Source organism: Aquarana catesbeiana, linkage group LG01 (assembly GCF_042186555.1).
Source record: "Aquarana catesbeiana isolate 2022-GZ linkage group LG01, ASM4218655v1, whole genome shotgun sequence".
NCBI classification, from domain to species: domain Eukaryota; kingdom Metazoa; phylum Chordata; class Amphibia; order Anura; family Ranidae; genus Aquarana; species Aquarana catesbeiana.
In genome coordinates, this window is record NC_133324.1 from 107,926,256 (window position 1) to 107,950,622 (window position 24,367).

The 24,367-nt window shown below is 42.4% G+C and overlaps 2 protein-coding genes across 2 annotated transcripts in view; both read left to right on the top strand.

Annotated features, from left to right (window-relative positions):
* Nucleotides 1-24,367, top strand: part of LOC141145574 (granzyme A-like) — a 187,329-nt gene that overhangs the window by 23,348 nt on the left and 139,614 nt on the right.
* Nucleotides 5,819-24,367, top strand: part of LOC141133360 (granzyme A-like) — a 36,511-nt gene continuing 17,962 nt past the window's right edge. The window contains exon 1 of the mRNA XM_073622708.1: nucleotides 5,819-5,989. Coding sequence (XP_073478809.1) covers nucleotides 5,881-5,989 — 109 coding nt within the window. The 5' untranslated portion in view covers nucleotides 5,819-5,880. The remainder of the gene's footprint in view (nucleotides 5,990-24,367) is intronic.

Here is a 24,367-nt window from a genome sequence, read left to right on the forward strand (position 1 = left end):
AGTACTTGCATATCTCCCTCAATGTAACTATCTATTGCTCACCTCTGTGCCCCCTATTCAAACCTTACCTCTGCAAACTTTGTCCACAACTGATCTATGCCCCCCTTCCACAGCTCACCTCTTCTTCCCCCCCATCTGCAGCTCACTTCTTCCCCCCATCCGCGGCTCACCTCTTCCTTCCCCTGTCCGCAGCTCACCTCTTCTTCCCCCCGTCCGCAGCTCACCTCTTCTTCCCCCCGTTCGTAGCTCACTTCTTCTTCCCCCTGTCCCCAGCTCACTTCTTTTCCCCTGTCCACGGCTCACCTCTTCTTCCCTCCAGTCCACGGCTCACCTCTTCTTCCATCCTGTCCACGACTCACCTCTTCTTCCCCCCATAGCTCACCTCTTCTTGCCCCCGTAGCTCACCTCTTCTTCCCTCAGTCCACAGTTCACCTCTTCTTCCCTCAGTCCGCAGCTCACCACTTCTCTCCCCCCTGTCTTCAGCTCACCACTGACATTTTGACATTTTGACCACTTTGACTCATCAAAGACAGGTATCCTGTTCCCACTTCCAAGAGTCCGGCCCGTGGCCCGTGACATCACCGCAGGGCTCCCTCCTCCTCTCCCTGTCGCCGGGCCAGTAGGAGAGAGGAGCTACACTGCTGGGTACCCTTACCCGCAATGACGGTGGCAGCATCTGACAGCTGATGGAAATATCAGCTGTGGTGCCGACATTGCTGGACTCCAGGACAGGTAAGTGTTCTATTGTTAAAAGCCAGCAGCTGCAGTATGTGTAGCTGCTGGCTTTTAATTTTTTTTTGGGGGGGAACACCGCTTTAACCATCTGTAGACCTGTGCATTTTGCAATGCTTTATTTTTTCCTTGTCTTACCCAAAATTATGGCCTGTTATCTCTAGTGCCCTCTTGTTGTTCTGAAGTGAGAATTTTCCACTGTTTAGCCAGCCATCCTTTCTAAATGGAATGCACCCATCCCTATCAGTATAAATCTAAGCAATTTCTGGGGAGGCACATTTGCATATGAGGTTCTTTCTCAAGGTGGGGGTATTTCTAAAAGTGGGAGCATTTCTTACTCTGCACTTCAGCTAATGCACAAAGCGAGTGAATACAAGAAAGTACTTTGAATAACACCACACAGACATCAGGTGACCTTTTTTACCCCTTCAGCTCTTTCTCCTGTCCTTCGCCCCTCTTCTCCACCCCACAGCATATATATATATATATATATATATATATATATATATATATATATATATATATATATATATATATATATATATATATATAATATACCCCCCTCACTTCTGTCCTCTCCTTATTACTGCACCCATCAACTCCAGCTAATTCTAAATCCACACGCACAAAAATTCTCCAGGACACTAGGGCATGTCCCTTCATATAAATCGCACTCCCATATTACCTCCCTCACCCTTCTACTTCTCCTAACCTCTGGAGATATTTCACCAAATAATATTCAATACAGCAAAACAAATACTCTTGGGCACGAATGTGTTAGCCAGGCAATCCAAAGTTCAAAATGGGCAATAACTTTCGGCCTTGCTGCCCTCCAGGATAGGGGTGTCCTAGCAGTCAAAAAAACAGAAAAGAGAGGGCGCACCTGCCTTGTGCATTATCCTTTAATACATTTATTTAGAAGAAACATTATTAAAAACTACTCACAAGGGTAGAAGGAAAATCACACTTGTAACAATGGATTACCATTGGATTATCATTGAGGCTCTGAGGAAGAAGGTAATTCTTCGAAACGCGTTAGCCAGCAGCGGTTCGTACGTCTTCTCTTCAGGATCTGGAGACTGCTATCAGTAGTCGGACTGTTACAAGTCAAAGATTATTACAAGTGTGATTTTTCTTCTACCCTTGGGAGTAGTTTTTAATAACGTTTCTTCTAAATAAATAAAAAGGATAATGCACAAGGCTGGTGCGCCTCTCTCCTTTCTGTTTTTTTGATATTTCACCAAACCCTGGGCCTCCAACATTTAACTGTACTCACTGCACCCATCCTCCCGCACCCTCTGGCAGCAGCCGCAATCCACACAATTTAGTTCCCATTTCTCTTCTCGCTAAGACCACACTCCCTTTCTCTAGCACCCTTTAGAATTCCCGCTCTGTCTGTAACAAACTCGCCTCTCTCCATGACCTCTTATCGCTAACTCATTTAATCTACTCGCCATTACCGAAACCTGGCTTCAAGAATCCAATACTGCGTCTTCTGCTGCCCTATACCATGGTGGTCTTCTCTGGACTCACTCCCCCAGATCCAGTGGACGTAAGGGAGGAGGTGTCAGAATCCTTCTAGCCCCACATAGCACTTTTCGGGTACTTCACTCACCTCCCTCTGTCACTCTCCTCTTTCGAAGCACACTGCATTCGTCTTTTCTCTCCAGTTTCTCTAAGGATAGCTGTGATCTACCGGCCCCCTGCACCGGTATCAACCTTTCCTGATGACTTCTCTGCCTGGCTACCATTCGTTCTTAATTCTGAAATCCCCACAATCACTCTTGGTGACTTCAACATCCCTATTGATACTAACCCTCCTGCCACTTCTAAACTTCTCAGTCTAACCTCTTCCTTTGAACTGAAGCAATGGATACATGCTCCTACTCACTCTGAAGTCAATACATTTGACCTCGTTTTCTCCCACCTATGCACTCCCTGCAAACCTCTCCAACTGTCCATTCCCTCTCTCTGATCACTATCTTATTAGTTTCACTCTCTCCCTCTCCTCCACCTTCTCTCCCTCCAACAGCCTAAAAGTTACCCCGCAGAAACCTACATCATCTCAACCCTTCTCTACTCTGCTACCAACGACCTCTATGACAAAATCTCACCCCAAACCTGCACTGACTTAGCCATTTCTGTCTACAACACTTCACTTTTAGCCTCACTGCCCCCCCTCACAACACAGAGAATCAGGCCCAGACCCCTTCAACCTTGACAAACAGATGATACTAGAAGTCTGAAAAAACATAGTCATGCTCATGAGCGCCTGTGGCGTAAGACTAAATCTCAGAAAGATTTCAACCAATATAAATCTCCCCTCCAAAAATACAACTCCAGCCTCCTTACTGCCAAGCAGACCTATTTTTTCACTCTCATTAACAACTTCATCATCATCATCATTCCGTCCCCGTCAACTCTTCTCTACCTTCAACTCTCTACTTTGTCCTCCACTGCCTCCACCCACCAACTCATACACTGCCCAGGAGATCGGCAATCACTTCAAACAGAAGATTGATATAATTTGCAAGGAGATTTCTGCTGTGCAGATAACCTCCACTCTTTACACTTCATGCCCACAGTTACAATCACTACTTCCCTCTTTCAACCCCACCACTATAGACGAGTTTGTAAACTACCTGCTAACGTCCATCTTACCACCTGCCCTCTGGATCCTGTTCCCTTGCAAATGCTACGTTCACCATCTGGCTCTATTCTACACTCTCTAACCCACATCTTCAATCTCTCCTTCTCTTCTGGCATCTTCCCCAACGCTCTAAAACATGCACTAGTCAGCCACATACTTAAAAAGCCCTCACTGGACCCATCCAATCTTAACAACCTATGCCCCATCTCCTTGCTCCCCTTTTTATCCAAACTCCTTGAACAATTGACTGAGCGACCACCTTACTTATAATAGCCTTCTTGATCCCCTTCAGTCTGGATTTCGTCCTTAACACTTCACAGAAAACGCTCTCCTAAAACTAACAAACAATCTACTAATGGCCAAAACCAAGGGACACTATTCTGTATTCCTACGCCTGGACCACTTTGCTGCCTTTGATACGATTGACCACCCCTTCCTCCTCAAAAAACTCCATGCCTTTGGTCTCCATGACTGTACTCTTTGTTGGTTCCCTTCCTACTTATCCAACTGCACCTTTAGCATTACTTACAATTCTACTTCCTCCTCTCCTATTTTCAATCTACACCTCCTAACTGGGTCAGCTCCAATACCACCTCTACGCTGACGACACCCAAATCTATTTCTCTACCCCTCAGCTCATTCCCTCCGTCTCCTCATGTATCACTAATTTACTAAGCTTTATACAAGAAGCTTCCAGCACATGATTTCAATACTCTGACAAGAGGAAAGAATACTCTGTCCAGGCCTCCCAAAAATGTATCACCTCCTCAGCCAACCTCTGGGCACCTCTTACCCAAGAATAGGCTTGAGTCTGATACAGGGGTTGATCCTCCTGCTGTATTTTCTGGAAGTTTTTTTCCAGAGGCAGACAGTAGCAATCAGCCATTGACCTTAGGAAAACCTGACTAGGCCAAAAAAATAGATCACATCACTGAGTACAGTAAAACCAAAAACGAAATTTAGCCTAACTTCAAGGGAAGGGCACTACATGAATCACAAGATTTATTTGAACCTTATCTGACATGTTGATGTTGATTTTTTTACAGTATGATGCAGGAGGTCCGTTAATCTGCAATGGAGTGCTCAGAGGAATCACATCATTTAAAAACTTTCCGTGTGGCCAGATTGGGGATGCAAGTTTCTTTTCTCGTCTTACCGAGGACTATATCTGCTGGATTTATAAAGTTGTCAGCACATGGTCTTAGGGCTCTTTAAGATCATGTATTTTTAAAATGTGTAGCAGATGCATTTAAAGCAGAACGTAACTGTATCTGACCGCCACAAACTGAAAATGATATTTAATTAATTTTTAATAATCCAAGCAAACTCACCCATTCACTCATGTCTCCATGCTTTATTTTGTCAGGTTATCACTTTGAAAACACCCTGCTAGCATTTCTAGCTACAGCTATTTTGAGTAAAGGCAGGCAGAAGGTTGTGCTTAGCTGATAAAACCCCTCCTCCCCTCCTCCAGATGAAAATTACCCATGAAGACTCCCGGGATGTATGACATCACTTTGGCTTAGGCCAGAATCCAGGAAGCAACTGAAGAAATGTAAAATAGAAGTTTAAAACAAGTAAACATAATATAGCTTCCTATCTATTTACTAATGCTAGCAGCATAAGGAAAAATAAAAATAGTTAATGTTAATTGAGAGAGTTTAGCTCCGCTTTAAGTAACTTTTCACACTTAGGCCCTTTCAGACCTATGCATTTTGGGCACCAAGGACAACCCCTGCTTAGTGCACCATAGTACACATGCCTTGTGTTGGTGCACTATATTTTAGAAAGAGTGTGCAGGGCACATTAAGAGCTATATACCACACACTAACATGCATGCGGCTAACATGCAATGGACCACAAAGGTCTGAAGAGGGTCATATGCGCTTGCAGTAACATGCATTTATGATGCCTATTATATGCATTCATCACGCACTTATACACATTTTGTGTTTCTTTATAGATATGTCTTCTTGCTTTATTATGCAAATCCAGGGAGTATCAATCAAGTGCCAACGTGGAACCTTGCTCTTTTGCAATGGACCAAATTTGCTTCAAGTTTGGCTAGCATAGTGCACTGCAGCACAGGTGGATTGCAAAAGTATGTTGGGATACATACTGCAGCATACCACCACATTTAGCATACATTATCGCAGTGTATTAACGTATATGTGAATAAGATGTAACAAGCAGGTCCTTTACAGCCTTTTAGACTGTTTATAATGCTATACTGTATACATTTACTGTAAACCCTACTGTATAATGCTTTGCAGAAAAGGTATAAAAATAAAGATAATATCAATAACCCAAATCCTATCATAGACATTCTGTTCCTCATTTTTTCTGATTAATTATTTTTAGTGTACACTTTCCAGTTAAAAATGATTCAATCATGATAATTGTGAAAGAGTTACCGTTCAGAGATGTGTATCAAAAAGACAGTTGCAATGTACAGATCTGTGGGGTATTTATAAGTAACTGGGTAAAGTCTCCATGTTATGCACAGTTCAATCATATGTAAGATTGGAACCTCCAGCATGAACCAGCCAATAACAGCTCACCTCTGCTATCTACTCACCACTGCATGCTTTTTGCTAATTTGTAAAGGTAAGTGCTATAATTAGTGTTTTTTTTGTTTTTTTTTTGCAGACAAAAGTTACAATAGAACTGGCAAAATTCCCGACCAGAGCACATTTACTTAAATGACCATAGACACTACATTTACTAATAAAATACATGAAGTAAAAAAATGTTTTACTTGTGTTCATCTTGGACCTTACTTCCAACTAAATTTACACTTGAGAAGAAGTTTGCTATACACTATTTGCCTGGCATTTTGCTGATCTTCATATAAAACATATGCCAGTAGCATAGCTACTAACAAAAAACAAAATAAAAACTCCAGGCACATCCAATGTGTATTTTTGATGAGCATCCAAGAAGTCATTGTAGGTGGAAAACCTACTTTAACCACTTCAGCTCCGGAAGGTTTACCCCCCTTCATAACCAGGCACTGCTTTAATTTAACTGACAATTGCGCGGTTGTGCGAAGCTATACCCAAATAAAATGTATGTCCTTTTTTCCCCACAAATAGAGCTTTCTTTTGGTGGTATTAGATCACCTCAGCGTTTTTTTATTTTTTTGTACTATAACCAAAAAAGATAGACAATTTTGAAAAAGAAAAGATTTTTTACTTTCTGCTATAAAACATACCAATGTAAAAAAATCAAATTTCTTAATTAATTTAGGGCAATATGTATTCTGCTACATATTTTTGGTAAAAAAAATCCCAATAAGTGTATATTGATTGGTTTGCGCAAAAGTTACGTCTACAAACGATGGGGTATTTTTATGGAATTTTTTATTGATTTTTTTTTTTAACTACTAATGGCAGCGATCAGCGACTTATAGCGGGACTGCGACATTGCGGTGAACAAATCAAACACTAAGTGACACTTTCAAAACTCTTCGGGGACCAGTGACACTAATACAGTGATCAGTGCTAAATAATATGCACTGTAACTGTACTAATAACACTGGCTGGGAAGGGGTTAACATCATGGGGCAATCAAAGGGTTAAATGTGTTCACTGGGAGTGTTTTCTAACTGTGGGGGGGTGCTTGTACTGTAAGAAGACAGAGATCCGTGTTCCTGCTTAGCAGAAACACAAGATCTCTGTCTTCTCCTGCCACAGAACGGGGATCTGCCTTGTTTACATAGGCAGATCACAGTTCTGTCTGCCTCGGGAATGATCACGGGTCCTGGCAGGCATCGGGTCACCGGACCCACTGATAGAACTACCAGTGTGTCCGATTATGCACACGCACGCCCAAGACCCGGAAGAAAAAAATTATGTATGTGATTTTGTGCTAAAGGGCCGCCCTGCCGCAGTATATGTATGTGGGGCGGTCCTTAAGCAGTTAATTATGGATAGGCCATAGGCCTGGTTCTACAAGAGGCGTATTGTAAAATTTGTTTAAATATTGTATATACAGGAAGGTTTATTATGTTTATGTACATTATGTATTATTATGTTTAGCTAGCTTCAAATTTTATTTCACCAGTCTATTTAAAATGTGCCTCAACCCAACAGCTTTTGAACAGAATACAGTGATAAATACCAATTACACTGCAAACACATTTGGCATAAACTATTTAGAAAGCATTATTTGACACTGACTGTCCAAAGGGAACTTGTAGCTGCTGAAGGCTTTGTGGCAAAAAAAAAAAAAAAAGTGTCATAATATTACTCAGAACTTAAAGAAGAAGTTTGTGGTACATAAAAACAAGCATACATACTCACTTCAATGCTGGTAAAAAGAGCAGTGACTGAGTATGGGCCCCTCTTCCCGTACCAGACCACATGCCTTTCAACATTGGGGGTGTGCATTAGAAAAGCCTTGGACCTTGCTTAGTACCTTTTTGTTACAATGTTAAGGGACAAGCACCTTTTCCCACCTACACTTCCCAAAATAGGAGGTGAGTGTAATCAGGCAAAGGGGGGGGAGGAATCTGGATACCACCAATATAATTAGGGAGAGATCAAATATCTGCCCACTGCCAGGAAACTGAGTACAGGGGTATATTAGTACTTCTTACCCAGCCAAAAAAAAATGGCTGAAGGTTGTTATACACACATCAAATAAAAAAAGTCCTTTATTAAAAATAAAATGCACTCACATACTTAGCTGTTTTAAAAATATTTTTTAATGTCCGCAGAATTCATTTCACACCAGTCTTGGCGTTCAGCGATATAAATCCAGGGTCAGTTGTGAGCGAAGAACTGTCCCTTGCTGGTGTGTACACACTGCTCTCCCACACCTAAATGACAGAATCCCTGTCTGAGTAACAGGAAACTGACAGCTGGGAATCCTGGGTGATGTCTTTGACTAAATGTGGTCAATGACATCACCCAGGATTGATGACTTAATGACCAGCTGTTATAAATCATTTTACACATTATCTGTGCATTCCCACAACATGCAGTAGATCTATCTTGGCTGTTTTAACTTTGTAATGCATACCTATTTGGGGGGGGGGGGGGGATCAGTTTCAAAATGATTAGAAGATAGTGTGCCCACCACCTCCCAAGAGCTGATGCTTTGGCTTGTGGATAGGATGATCAGACATGGACAACTACATTCTAGGATCATTTGAGGGTTAGGCTGCCATACATTGATAGATTTTTTTTTAGCATCCGCCCCGTAAACATTTTCCTCCATCTATGCTCATGAATCCCTCTGCTGGCCTTTTGAATTTGATGCCAGCTGTCAGAATATCTGAACAACGGCTGCATCTGATAAGATGCAACCACTGTTCAGGCAACTGTTTTCCACCTAGTTGAGCTCATTCAATTTTTCAATCAAATGAATGGCAGGCAGCAGGGGGTCAGCAGGGCCACTCACAAAGCAATATTCACCTGGGTTCATCAGGAACTAATAAATTACAACTTGAGCAATAGATAGAATAGGGTTTTCAATAAATCTGAGCTGACTGGTAGTTTAGCATTATATGAGAGGGACATCAAAGTATACACTGTACAACTATGCACAAGCGCAGCCTACATTTTAGTGAGAAAATATGGAATGCAATGTGCATGTGTAATTACAAACTACTAATATGGGAGGATGTGATAGATGTGATAAACTATATATATGATGCTACATTGAATCCTGATCCTGTCCTATGTCTGTCTCCTTGGGTATTTAAATCCCAAAACTTGGAACACGAAGATGCAGTGGCATACATCCCAACTGTCCCTGATTTCGAGCAATGTCCCTCTGTCCCTCTTTCCTCCTCATTTGTCCCTCATAGTTGTATATAAAATGCACTTTTTTATCTTTCAAAAATTATTTCCCAGTGCTAACCCTTTCATCCAATTTCTAAATTGCTGCATTTGTACATTTTAAAAGCCAATATAAAGGAACAGTAGAGGTAAAAAAAAGCACTTGTGGATTTAATTAACTTTTTTGGGGTTAATTCTCCTTTAAGGTTGTGTGGCAGGGGGCATGTCCTATGCCTACATACGTTTTCTAGTAGGTGTCCCTCACTCCCTTCTCAAAATGTTAGGAGATATGCAGTGGCCATAGTGAGAATGTTATTCTTGGCTCATAAATTAATAGCCTCTCGATGGGTATCACCTAATTCTCCTACCCTTGGGGAATAGGTACAGTAAATGGCAAACACGTATCGTTTGAGAAATATATTTATCTCCAAACTAATGCATTTCAGAGGTTTGAAAAATTATGGAAAAAAATGGATGGACACCCCACGTTCCAATTTAGGCTGGAAATGGACAGTAGGGAATACTTGCCTTTTTTTTTTCAATGCCTGCTCTCTCTTTTTCTTAAATAAAATGTACTGTTAATAACATGAGCATAGCAGTTGCTCTGAGATATTATAAAAATCAATGTCTGTCCTTTTTTTCCTTCTTTCCCTTCCTTCTTTTTTGAATACTTTTGAGGGGCTGGATGATAAATGAACTAAAATTACTGTTGGTAATGATGTTCTTATTTGCTTATCTGATTCTTTACTTTCATTTTTTTTTGTGTGTGTGTAAATTTATGTTATGCATTTCTTTCTGTATTTTTTTCTGTTGTCAGCATTTTCAAAAATAAAATCTGATAGAATAAAAAAAACTACTAATATAGGCCATATTTACAAAAGATTTGTCCACACAGCATTTAAGGGGGTATTAGTTAAATTCTCTGTTTCCCCTAAAAGATATATAGTGAGTGAGTCACAGGGTAGGAGGGATTCGGGTGGAGAATCGGAGAGGAGAGGAGCTAGGTTCCATAGCTGGCCCCCATGGGATTTGGTGGGGCCTTATACGCCCTCATATATAAATGCCCAGTGATTGGTATTCCCCACCTGTGGAATACCTGGAGAGGCCATGGTGCCCTGGACAGGATGGAGTGATGAGATAGAACATAGATGACCTGACCTGGGAAAGTGCCAAAGGCCATTACAATATTGGTGAGAAGCTGTATGCCCTGAAGTTGTATGCCTAGAAGTTGCCTCCAAGAAGGTCATGCAAGTACAGCTTTGAAAATGGATGGTCTTGCCTGTTCTTACCACTAAGGGCCAATTCCGGGACCCTGTATCTGGTTCTACTGGGAATAATGCAGGGTGAAGTGTAATTTAATGTAGTAATGTACATGTGCTGATAGATGTATGCTGTTTTGCTCCCTCTGTGAGCGGAAATTCACATTGATAAAGAGTAAGGGTAAGAGGCCTGTTAGTGGTACCTGGAAATTAAACATATGTCCGTGTTCATTTTAGCTATGCTTACAGGCAGGCTTCTGATATCCCTCCATTTATCACCCATGCTTGCTCAGCAGTCCTTCCCTGTGGCACCCAGCTGTGTCCCTGTACTGACAGCACTGACAACTCTCAGCACACCTGTCATGTGAGGGGCGGGGGGGGGTCCTAGAAGCATGGCAACATTAATGTAAATAGCCTGCTAATATGCCAGGTCCAGAGGTACTGTATACTGGAGAAGCAAAACCTTATGAAAATTTTTATAGGGAAGGCCTATTCGAATGTTGTTAAACAATAGGATATAAATATCCTATGTACACCAATTGTAGAGGTGTATGTATTGTTGTTATCCCAGAGGGCCTTTTATTTTCCCCCTCTTTCTGTATGTGAGTATATGAAGGATATAAAATATAACGCAAGCCATATATACAGGTGGTGATATGAACGAATACCCAACATATTGGTCATTTTTCTCTCCTTGTTCTCCTGGTGAAGCTTGATACATGAAACGCGTTGAGAAAGGAGACCTCTGAAAATTAAATTAATAGAACCCCTGGACTAATTGATACAAGTTCTCAAGGAGGGGGATAATTTATGAAAATATTTTACTGTTCAGTATTGGATTTGTACATGAATTTTTTATAATATGTGAATAAATACTACAATATTTTCGTTTTAATTTTATATTTTTGGAGTTGTTTAAGTAGGTGTTGCAGCTTACTAATTAGATGTGATGGCTGATTTCGTTTTTTTTAAAGCTTTATTTCAAATTATGGTCGGCTTTTATTTATTTATGTAAAACCTTTATCCCAAAAGTAACAAAACTGTTACTGTAACTGCTTAAAGAATGTTATCTGGAGTTTGACTTCAATTTGTTAGTCACGGCCATCTAAACCTGCTGGTCTAATGCCGCATACACACGAGCGGACTTTACGGCAGACTTTGCCCGGCGGATGGGATTTGGTCGGACAATTCGATCATGTGTGGGCTCCAGCGGACTTTGTTTTCTCAAAAATTGGACGGACTTAGATTTGAAACATGTTTTAAATTAATCCGTTGAAATCGAGTCCGGTCGAAAAGTCATACATACTGAAAAAAGTCAGACATACTGAAACAGAGCATGATCCTCTCCCTTCAGAGACTGGGCCGTAGGGCAGTATTCCAACATGATAACGACCCCAAACACACCTCCAAGATGACCACTGCCTTGCTAAAGAAGCTGAGGGTAAAAGTGATGGACTGGCCAAGCATGTCCCCAGACCCAAACCCTATTGAGCATCTGTCGGGCATCTTCAAAGGGAAGATGGAGGTGCGCAAGGTCTCTAACATCCACCAGCTCTGTGATGTCGTCATAGATGAGTGGAAGAGGACTCCATTGGCAACCTGAGAAGCTCTGGTGAACTCCATGCCCAAGAGGGTTAAGGCAGTACTGGAAATATTGACACTTTGGGCCCAATTTGGACATTTTCACTTAGGGGTGTACTCACTTTTGTTGCCAGCGGTTCAGACATTAATGGCTGTGTGTTGGGTTATTTTGAGGGGACAGCAAATTTACACTGTTATACAAGTTGTACACTCTCTACTTTACATTGTATACACTGTAGCAAAGTGTAATTTCTTCAGTGTTGTCACATGAAAAGATATAATAAAATATTTACAAAAATGTGAGGGATGTACTCACTTTTGTGAGATAATGTGTGTGTGTGTATATATATATATATATATATATATATATATATATATATATATATATATATATATATATATATATATATATATATATATATATATATATATATATGGGTTTTCTCCATCAATTGGTGTGACTAATTGTGAGACGTATACTCTTCATTCAATGTAGCCTATATATTCAGCGTAGACTCTATATTCAGTCAATGAAGGCAGTGTAGTTTATAAAACACAGTGTATTGAAGTGGTTAAGGGGAACCCTGTGCCAATTTTTTTTTTTTAAATGGCACCCCCCCTCATGAACTGTACCAGGCCACGTGCCCTCAACATGGAGAGGGTGCTGTGGGGTCCCCCCCAAAGCACCTGGTCCCCATGTTGATGGGGACAAGGGTCTCATCCCCACAACCCTTGCCCGGTGGTTGTGGGGGTTTGCAGGCAGGGGGCTTATCAGAATCTGGAAGCCCCCTTTAACAAGGGGACCCCCAGATCCCGCCCCCCCATGTGAATAGGTATGGGGTACATTGTAACCATACCCATTCACCAAAAAAGTGTCAAAAAAGTAAAAACGACAGCAGACAGTCTTTGACAATTCTTTTGGCAGACTCGATGACTATCCACACCCAGAGTAAATGGTAAAAAGACAGTAGCCGTTTAGACCGGGCAATTCATGCCCCAGGGAGCCTCTGAGGATAGATATATGGCATAGAGTTGTGTCAGTTTACTGAGCACACTTTTTCCCAGGGAGAAAATGCTTCCAAGTGAGTAAGGGAAAGTGGCTGGATAAAATTGTACAGGGGGGAAGGAGGGGGAAAAAAAAAGGGGAGAGGGAGGGAAAACAAGAAGAAAAGGAGGGAGATGGTACATGATAGTATCCCCCCAGAAACATATGGCGGTTAATTACGGGCTTCCAAACGGAGATAGTGATCTGCTGGGTGTGTGCCTCTCATGGCAGTCAGACGAATCTGCTGCCTTAAATGCCCCCAACCCGGAAATTCAGCGGCTCTGAAAACGTCAGCCGCCGCCGCTTCCGGGTCCGGCCCCCCACTGCTGCGCATGCGCGAGAAAACAACCAGCACAGGCGCGCAGCTCCACGATAGTTGATGCTGCAGCGTCAATCTGGAGAAGCAATAGCTGGGCTCCGCGGAGCCCCGCCCACTGCCGGAGGGTCGCAAGCCCGCCATATGTGGGGGGAATAAACTCCTCACGTCGCTCAGAGGAGGAAAGCAAGTGCAAAGCTGTATACTCGGATTAGTTAACAGTAATTACAATGAGTAAATCAATGACAGGGATGCACAACCACTGGCCCGGGATCAAACCTCACCCACCGCCAGGGGTGTGCACCACTCTGCCCTACAGAAGAGAGACATATACATTCAATGGACATGACAATGGTTACAAAGCATGTAAGTTACAAGATGCTTATGGTAAGCCAAATCAACAACTTAATAAAAATTGTAAACACATTGTACAAAAGACTATGTGTGGAGAGTCTACTTACAAACAGTCATGAAAAAAAGCCTGGTTATACAAATAGGACCGGGACACCGAAAAAGTAAGTACATACCCCAAAAGGATAAATATAGTGTGGAGAAGGCATGTTATACAATGCGTTCAATAAATTTACAGCAGCCTATGAAACAAGTATCTAAGGAGGGCTACAGCAGAGACTGGCGGACATGTTAATAAATCATTCAAGGAAATACTTATAGGAATGTGCCTCATTGATACCGGGTGGAATCAAAGCGTTGAGTCGCTCAATCCAGAGCGACTCACGCTTCAAAATTTGGCGATCCCAATTGCCCCCTCTGGGGTCCTCAGGGACAACTTCCAAAACAGTAAATCTGATGTAATCAAGGTTAAAGCGATGGTGAATGCCTATGTGGCGGCCCACAGTAGTGACCTTGCCATTGGAGGAGGCATATAAATGGACACCCAGTCTCTGCCGTAGCTCTCTGATAGTCTTTCCTACATAAAAGGCGTTGCAAGCGCAAGTCATGAGATAGATCACACCTCGTGTGCCATAATGGGCTGAGTGTTTTGGAAAAAACATCTCGCCATTTGGGAGTACAAACTGTTGTCCCTCTTGGATCCAGGGGCAGTGTGGACAATTGCCACACTTGAAAGTGCCTCTGGGTTCTCTTGGGCCAGATGTGGGGATTTTGTAGTGACTATGAGTGAGCCTGTCCCTCAAGGAGGTGGCCCTCCTAAAGACCAAGTCAGGGGTTGGTTTAATGTATTTTCTGAGCGTATAATGGTCAGTCAAAATGTGCCAATGGCTTGATAATATGTTACGTAACTGGTGGTGGTGGGAGGAGAATTTGGTGATGATTTTGGTCATATAAGGTTTTTTAGGATGTGAAAGACCGAACAGTAATGTTTGTCGATCTTGGGCTAAGGCCCTATTAAAGGCTTTCCTCAAGATGGTACGGTTATAGCCTTTAGCCAGGAGGCATGTACGTAGAGCATTCGCTTGTCTATGAAAGTCCCCGTCCTCTGTGCAGTTCCTTCTTAGTCTCAAATATTGAGCATAAGGGATGCTGCGAATCAGAGGATGGGGATGTGAGCTGGAAACATGCAACAGCGTGTTGACCGCTGTAGGTTTGCGATATAAGTCTGTAGTTAATTGTCCAGCAGAGTTTTTGATAATCTGTACATCTAGAAAGGAGGTGCTCTGAATATTGTATGTAAAGGTGAAGTGAAGATTGAAATGATTGGTGTTTAACCTCTCAATAAATGCTTTTAAGTGTTGCTCTGTACCTGTCCAAATGACCAGTAGGTCATCAATAAACCTAAACCAGCCCAGGACATGGTTCAAAAAGGGCTCCATTAAGTCATCACCAAAGACAGACCGCTCCGAGCCACCCAGAAACAAATTAGCGTAGGAGAGGGCACAAGACGTGCCCATTGCAACGCCTTGGGTTTGAAGATACATTTGATCCATAAACAGAAAGTAGTTTTTGGTAAGAATAAATTCTAAAAGTTTTAGAATAAAGGTATTAGTAGGCCAGGTATGGTGGTCCTGTTCCATGAGGAAGGAACCAGCCATCCGGACGCCCTGCTCGTGGGGGATGCTTGAGTACAAAGCCTCAACATCAACAGCCACGAGGAGGGCGTCCGGAGGGACTTGGATTCCCTCAATATGTTTTAGAAGGTCGGTAGTGTCCCGAATGTAGGATGGTAATCGCAATACGTGAGGTAATAAAAAGGTATCGACCAGTTTACTCGCATTCTCTGTTAATGAACCTTTACCTGAGACGATAGGTTGACCCAGGGGTACAGAGAGGTTCTTGTGAGTTTTAGGTAACGCATAGAACGTCGGGGTTTGCGGAAATTGTACATTGATGAATTTATAGGTGGCCCCCCCGATGAGTCCCCTGAACTCATCAATGGTTTTCTGGATAAAGGTATTATCGATGGGTGAATACCAATTAGAGTTGGAAAGAATATTGAGACACATAGTTTGGTATTGATGATGAGTCATCAGCACCAAGTTACCACCTTTGTCTGATTGCTTTATAATGAGATCAGTATTTTTTTGGAGTTTAGTAACTGCCCTGAATTGCTGCTGGGTCAAGTTAGAAGGTAGTGTTTGCCATTGCTCCTTTTTAAGGGACAGAATACACTCATGTAAAAAGGCCCATATAGATGGGCATGTCATTAAGTCAGGGAAGGTTCTAGATTTCATTTTTAAACTAGGTTTAGGGATGTCGTGGAGTGGAAATAATGTCCGTTTGACTAGAGGAAGGGGAGTCAGAGGTGCCATCAGAGGCATCCGGCTCTACCTCTCCTTCGTCAAAAAGTAACATGAGATCCCGTAGTGCTCTGGTAAAGTTTTTGGGTTTTTCTACTAACTCTTTTTCCAGGTTAACGCATTTTCGGTCTTGGTCAAACATATAGTTAAAAGTTAATTTTCTAGCAAAAAGGTACAGATCTTTGATTGTCTCATAGATGTCAATTGACTCCGAGGGGCAGAAACCCAATCCTAATTGAAGAACTTGTTCCTCCTCTGGGGTCAATTGGTAAGATGTTAAATTGATTATGTTAAGAGAGTGGGGGTTTTCTCCATCAATTGGTGTGACTAATTATGAGACATATACTCTTCATTCAATGTAGCCTATATATTCAGCGTAGACTCTATATTCAGTCAATGAAGGCAGTGTAGTTTATAAAACACAGTGTATTGAAGTGGTTAAGGGGAACCCTGCGCCAAATTTTTTTTTAAATGGCACCCCCCCTCCTGAACTGTACCAGGCCACGTGCCCTCAACATGGAGAGGGTGCTGTGGGGTCCCCCCCAAAGCACCTGGTCCCCATGTTGATGGGGACAAGGGTCTCATCCCCACAACCCTTGCCCGGTGGTTGTGGGGGTTTGCAGGCAGGGGGCTTATCAGAATCTGGAAGCCCCCTTTAACAAGATCCAGCCCCCCCATGTGAATAGGTATGGGGTACATTGTAACCATACCCATTCACCAAAAAAGTGTCAAAAAAGTAAAAACGACAGCAGACAGTCTTTGACAATTCCTTTATTTTAAAAAAGTGTCCCACAATGTAAATCCATCTTCAATCATGGCGCCGACGGTCCCGTCATGTGACGTCAGAGGGGGTGGGGTCACTCGTTTACATTACCAGGTGGCCCTGCCCTTAGCTATATAACAGTTGTCAAAACGAAAAGACAGCAGTTTGTACAATGTACCCCATTCACATGGGGGGGCTGGGATCTGGGTGTCCCCTTGTTTAAGGGGACTTCCAGATTCCGTTAAGCCCCCCGCCCGCAGACCCCCAAAACCAGCGGGCAAGGGTTGTGGGGATGAGCCCCTTGCCCCCATCAACATGGAGACAAGGTGCTTTGTGGGAATCAGAAACAGTTTATAGCTGCAATATAACCCAACATGTTTCGGAAGACATAAAAAGATGAATTTCTTTTCATAAAATTCCCTTCCTTCCTTTCCTCCCCTTCCTTGTTTCCTCCTCAGGATTGTCCCCCATGGTTTTTTTGTCCCTTCCGTTTCCCGTTCCGCTTTTTGTTTTTCCTCTTTCTCTTGTTCTTTTTTTCTTTGTCCTTTTGGTCATCTCTTTTACAATAATAGTCATTTTGATGACATTGATCCATTTGTTCTTGTATATTTTATATGTCTAATATGGCTACCATTATTGTGTACTGCATGTATGGTCCTTCTTATGTCCATAATCATGTTTGTTCCTCTTTTTTACATTACAATTTTGACTTTACAATAATTACCATCATGTACAGATGACGATCCCACATCCAGTCAGTCCAAATTGAGTAGATACTCTAACTATATATATTAAATTATCCCCCACTTTTGTCTTCTTTATTGCGTATTCCCTTTAAATATCCGCTAGTTTTGCTTGGATGTTTCTGGAAACACATTTTTAGTTTTGTTTTTGACAGGTATCCTTTTCTCCCTTTGGAGATGTAGGCATTGTTTTGGCGTTTGTGCGCATGCGTGGAGCTTCTGGTGCTTTGCGCTGGCGCACAGGTGTTTTCTCTCCATTCTTGCCCATTATTTGCTTCCCTCCTTCCATGTCAGTGGCCTGCGTCGACGTCTGATGTCATCGCGCCTGTTGACGCAGTGACGCCGGACACCACGCCAGCCGAGGAGCCGCAATTGGAGGGGCTTCTACACACAGGTGTGGCACTCGCACAGGAGCTCGCAGTACTGCTGTGTACTTTTATGACTGCAGAGGAACCTGTGTCTTTGTGAGTACCGAAATATATATATATATATAGTGCACATTGTAGTACATGTCTGCCTTTTTGTAAAATGAAAAATCAAATATCAATTGTTATCTATATGAACCTAATATTTACTTTGTGCATATATGTACATTTTTTTGCTAGAGATACAACAGCACACTCTGTTTGAACCCCTGAAGAAGGAAATACAGTATCATGAAAAGAAATTAATCTTTTTATGTCTTCCGAAACATGTTGGGTTATATTGCAGCTACAAACTGTTTCTGATTCTCAGTTTTCAGAATTTTTTGTTTGCTGCAGCGTGTAGTACCTGTATTTGCACACTGGTATTTCCCATTTTGTTCATCCAATGGTTTTAAACTGTCGTCTGTTATTTTCGTATTTTTGTATATTGAATAAAATTTATATATTTTTATCCGTTTTTGTACCTACTATAATTTGATCCTGTGCTGGTTTTCTGCCTATACTATCCCTTTCGGGGCGTTTCTCTCTTTCCACAATATTTTTGGGATGTGGCAGAGACCCTCTTTAGTGTTCCAATGTTGAGGGCATGTGGCCTGGTATGGTTCAGGAAGGGGGGCGCTCTCTCATTCCCCCCCTTTTTCTGCGGCCTGCCAGGCTGCATGCTCGGATAAGGGTCTGGTATGAATTTTGGGGGGACCTCCTTGCCCTTTTTTTTTATTTGGCATGGAGTTCCCCCTAATATCTATACCAGACCTGAAGGGCCTGGTAATGGAATGGGGGGGAACTCATGCCTTTTTTTTCAATGATTTTTTATGTATATTGCCTGGATCCGGCAATAAATTACAGCCGCAAGCAATTTTAAATGACATTTTTTCCTTTAGAAATGTCATTTTGCTGCAGTACTGTTAGAAACATGGGAAAGAGGCACTACTTTACAGGAAGAGTAAGGGGACCCCCCAGGCACGATTCTATTTAAAGGAAAATTTCATTTTTATTGTTTCACTTTAGGCATTATTAAAATCACTGCTCCTGAAAAAACGGCCGTTTTAAAAAACTTTTTTATGCATTGATACATGTCCCCTGTGGCAGTACCCAGGTCCCTAAACAATTTTTATGGCAATAACTTGCATGTAAGCCTTTAAAATTAACACGTTTGATTTTTCACGTTTGTGTCCCATAGACTTTAACCTCCCTGGCGGCATGATTATGTTTGATTTTTGAATGTCAAAGCGTTACATTGTTTTGCATGGAAATTTGTTGTTTTATATTGTAGGCCTGTAATTCTTAGGAATAACTCACTTAAATCTGTACAAACCATAGTCTAGTAGACATCCCGGGTATGTTAAAATTTGAAAACAAGAAATCATAAATTATAATATAATAAATAACTATAAATAATTATAAAAAGTAATAATATAATAATAATACATTTTATTAGTGATGAGATTTATGTTTGGGTTGAACATGAGTTCAACTCGAACATTGGCTGTTCGCCCGTTCGTCGAATAGCGAACAATTTAGGGTGTTCGCAGCAAATTCGAAAGCCGCGGAACACCCTTTAAAAGTCTATGGGAGAAATCAAAAGTGATCATTTTAAAGGCTTATATGCATGGTATTGACATAAAAAAAGATTGGGGACCTTGGTCCTGCCCCAGGGGACATCAATGCAAAAAAAAAGTTTTAAAAACTGCAGTTTTTTTGGGAGCAGTGATTTTAATAATGCTTAAAGTGAAACAATAAAAGTGAAATATTCCTTTAAATTTCATACCTGGGGGGTGTCTATAGTATGCCTGTAAAGTGGCGCATGTTTCCCGTGTTTACAACAGTCCGAGAGCAAAATGACATTTCTAAAGGAAAAAAAGTAATTTGAAAGTACTCGCGGCTATTCATTGATAAAAACGGCATGGGATTCCCCCACAGTCCATTATCAGGCCTTTTGGGTTTGGTATGAATATTAAGGGGAACCCCGAACCAAAATTAAAACAAAAAATGCGTGGGGTCCCCCCAAATTCCATACCAGGCCCTTCAGGTCTGGTATGGATATTAAGGGGAATCCCGCGCCAAAATTTTTAAAAAATGGCATGGGGGTCCTCCTCAAAATCCATACCAGGCCCTTCAGGTCTGGTATGGATATTAAGGGGAACCCCGCGCCAAATTTTTTTTAAAAAATGGCGTGGGGGGTCCCCCCCAAATATTAATATTAAATCCCTCCCCATGTGAATTGGTAATGGAGTACAAGTACCCCTACCATTTCACAAAAAAAGTGTCAAAAATGTTAAAAAAAGACAATAGCCAGTTTTTGACAATTCCTTTATTAATGTCTTCTTCTTTCCCTGCTTCTTCTAGTCTTATTTCGGTTTTCTTTTATTTCCTCCATCTTGTTCTTCCCCCGTTTCCCTCTCTATCTTCCTCTGCTTCTTCCTACGGTCTTCTCCTTCGGCATCTTCCTCCAGTCTTCTCCTCCGGCATCTCCCTCAGGCTTTTTCTTCCACTTCTTCCTTTTTCTTCCTCTGCTTCTTCCTCCGGTCTTTTCCTCCGGCATTTTCCTCCGGCTCCTTCTTCCCCCGGTCACCCGTTTACGTAACCGGGTGACCCCGCCCCCCTCTGACACCATGGGGAAGCCATAGGGAATTCCCCATGCGTCAGGGGGGGTGGGGTCCCTGGGTGGCCCGGCCCTCAGTTATATAAGAGCTGTCACAAGAACAGAAGCGTCACACAGCGGGAGATTGGGGGAAGAAGAAGCCGGAGGAAGATGCCGGAGGAGAAGACTGGAGGAACAAGCAAAGGAAGGAGCAGGGGAAGAACAAGATGGGGGAAGAAGAAGAAAACCAAAGGAAGATCAGAAGAAGTGGGGAAAGAAGAAGACATTAATAAAGGAATTGTCAAAAAACGGCTATTGTCGTTTTAAACATTTTTTACACTTTTTTGTGAAATGGTAGGGGTACTTGTACCCCATTACCAATTTACACAGGGGACAGGGATCTAGGGGTCCCCTTGTTAAAGGGGCTTCCAGATTCCGATAAGCCCACTGCCCGCAGACCCCCACAACCACTGGGCAAGGGTTGTGGGGATGAGGCCCTTGTCGACATCAACATGAGGACATCTTCCCCATGTTGAGGGCATGTGGCCTGGTATGGTTCAGGAGGGGTGCTCTCTCATCCACCCCTTTTCCTGCGGCCTGCCAGGTTGCTCGGATAAGGGTCTGATATGGATTTTTGGGGGGACCCCCATGCCATTTTTTTTTTAATTATGGCACGGGGTTCCCCTTAAAATCCATACCAGACCCATTTTGAGGGGGACTCCCACGCCATTATTTTTTAAAATTTTGGCACAGGGTTCCCCTTAATATCCATACCAGACCTAAGGGCCTGGTATGGATTTTGAGGGGGACCCCCACGCCTTTTATTTTTAAATTTTGGCACGGGGTTCCCCTTAATATCCATACCAGACATGAAGGGCCTGGTATGGAAATTGGGTGGACCCCACGCATTTTTTTTTTTGAATTTTGGTTCGGGGTTCCCCTTAATATTCATACCACACCCAAAGGGCCTGGTAATGGACTGTGGGGGAATCCCATGCCGTTTTTATCAATGAATTTTTATGTGTATTGCCGGGACCGACAATTCATTATAGCCGCGAGTACTTTTAAATGCCATTTTGCTCTCGGACTGTTGTAAACATGGGAAACATGCACCACTTTACAGGCATACTATAGACACCCCCAGGTACGAAATTTAAAGGAATATTTCACTTTTATTGTTTCACTTTAAGCATTATTAAAATCACTGCTCCCGAAAAAACGGCCGTTTTTAAAACTTTTTTTTGCATTGATACATGTCCCCTGGGGCAGAACCTGGGCCCAAACACTTTTTATGACAATAACTTGCGTATAAGCCTTTAAAATTAGCACTTTTGATTATTCATGTTCGTGTCCCATAGACTTTAACGGTGTTCGCGTGTTCGAACTTATTTTTTGCCTGTTCGCATGTTCTGCTGCAAACCGAACCGGGGGATTTCGGCTCATCCCTACATTTTATTCAATAATGTAATCAAATTTAAAACACTGAAATTTGTCCAAACAAAGGTGCAATATTACTAGTCACTGTAATATTAGACACTGCAACAAAAAATTTGAAACATGGGACTTCACAAAGTCCGACGTCACAATCAGGACAATGGAAATCGTCCCTCTATGTTAAAAGCTGTTTTAGAGCAGCTAGAAAACAGCGATAGTGAATTAGAGCAATAGTGATTTGAGGGGAAATTCATCATCAGACACTGAAAGTGACGACAGCGACAATTCTGCAACTGAGCTCAGTGACGTGTGAACTTGATGCTCTATTGACTGTGGTATGGCTCACACAGCACTGAGCTCAGTCGCAGAATTGACGCTGACGTCACTTTCAGTGTCTGATGACGAATTTCCAACCATGAATCACTATCGCTCAATTCTGCAAGTGATTCAAATTCACTATCGCTGTTTTCTAGCTGGTCTAAAACTGCTTTTGACGTTGAGGGACGCTTTTTGGATGCCATGGACATTCTCGTTTCCAGGCAGAAAGAGCGGTATATATAGTATAAAAGTGCAGGCAGGGCACTGGACAAGGCACTAGGGACAAAACTGATGTGAAATGATTTGCTACAGTAATGTAATCTACAGATTACAGTGTATTATGTGTGTGTCATGTTTTTTGTACTTTTTGAATTTGCCGCTGGGCTCTGCCCCCATGCGCTGTGACGCTAGCAGGGATTGGAGCCCGGAACAATGATACATCGGGCGGAGGATCTAACGAAAGACACAGTGGGAGGACACCGCAGGATCCTAGGGACAAGGTGAGTTACCTGTACCTGGTTACTACAATGCAATCCCGAGTATGGCTCTGGATTACTGCTCTTGGTACTGAAAATTAACCCCGAGCCACACTCGGGAATACCGCTAGGGAGCATTAATAGGATTTGCATGTTCGCTAGAACTTTTTGCTTGTTCGCGGTGTTCTGATGCAAACTGAACCGTGGGGTGTTCGGACCATCCCTAATTAGCTGTATATAGCCTTTGTAAAAATTGTCTACCATGGACGGGCAGTAAAGTCTGCAACCTGTGTCAATGATCCCGAAGAAAGGCTGAGAATGCAGTATGTGGGCTTTCTGCCCACTCAGCATTTGCTCTGCCCACAAAAGTTTCTCTTTTGCTGACACCACCACCCAGTACAGCTTGCAGCTTCAAGTCTCCTGAGTCTCTGAGGACTTGGTTTAACCACCAGGGAACCAAGAAATAAAAACCCTAAAACAGTTTCAAGGGAGTGTTGAGAGGTCTGTGGCATTTAATTCTCCTTACACTGTAATGGATTCTGAAACGTACAAGGTCTTTACCTCACCAGCTCTTGTGTGTTGAGGATTGATATAGGGAGAGCTTATTACCTTTTCTTCTGTTGACTTGTAAGGAACCTGGGTTAAACTGCAAATTCATCCAGGTCCCACCCTGCTTCTTCTTGTAAGGAGTTACCACATACCTGTGTTTTTGGATCCACCATCTTGGACACATGTCTCCCAGTCATAGGCTCTCTCCCACATTCTTGGCCAGAGGCCTCAGTGTTCAGAAAAAAGAAATAGCCCCTCCATTTCCATTTAAATACTTGTAACTCTTCTTACATATATGAAATTCTGCACAACTTCATTTTTCATAAAATGTAAAAAACAAAACTAATATTTTTTTCATTACACAGCAGCATGTACACAGGTAAGACACCCAATATTAGAGGTTGTTTATTCCTCCAAAGCAAATACATCTTTGCATACTGGTACTGACTAGTATGTCAGCATGTCTCTTCTCCCTCAGTTTCTCTTCATCAGCTAACCTGACCCCAAGTGCTGAGGAGAGGGGAAAACAAGGACAACTTTGGGTGCCTGATGTCATCGGTGGTTAGCTGGCCCACGCGGTGCCCAAGTTTTTTAATGCTGCAAAATAAAAAGCTTCGACTTTGTGTAACAAAAAGGCAGGCTTGATCCATCCTCTGGCTTGCTGACAATTTTTGAGCACTTTGGCAAGGCACCCTGGTTGAAAAAGGCTGCTCTACAGAATCACTGACAGAGTCTATAGGGCAGAACACCAGCAGATTTAAGGTGACATCTTGACAGTGTGTTCAAATCAGCGCCAAGCAGTATTTATAGGGTTAGCTAACTTCCATTGCTTTTACAATAAGCCCCTCATAATATTTGGCTCACAGCAGAGTTCCTCAATCCTAGACCTCTGCACTAAACCACAAATCCACAGTTGAGGGTGAAGGGTGGCAAGTCCACTTGCTTCTGAAAAGATGCTCTCCTATCCGGCTTGTTGGTGCTGGCCAACCAGGCAA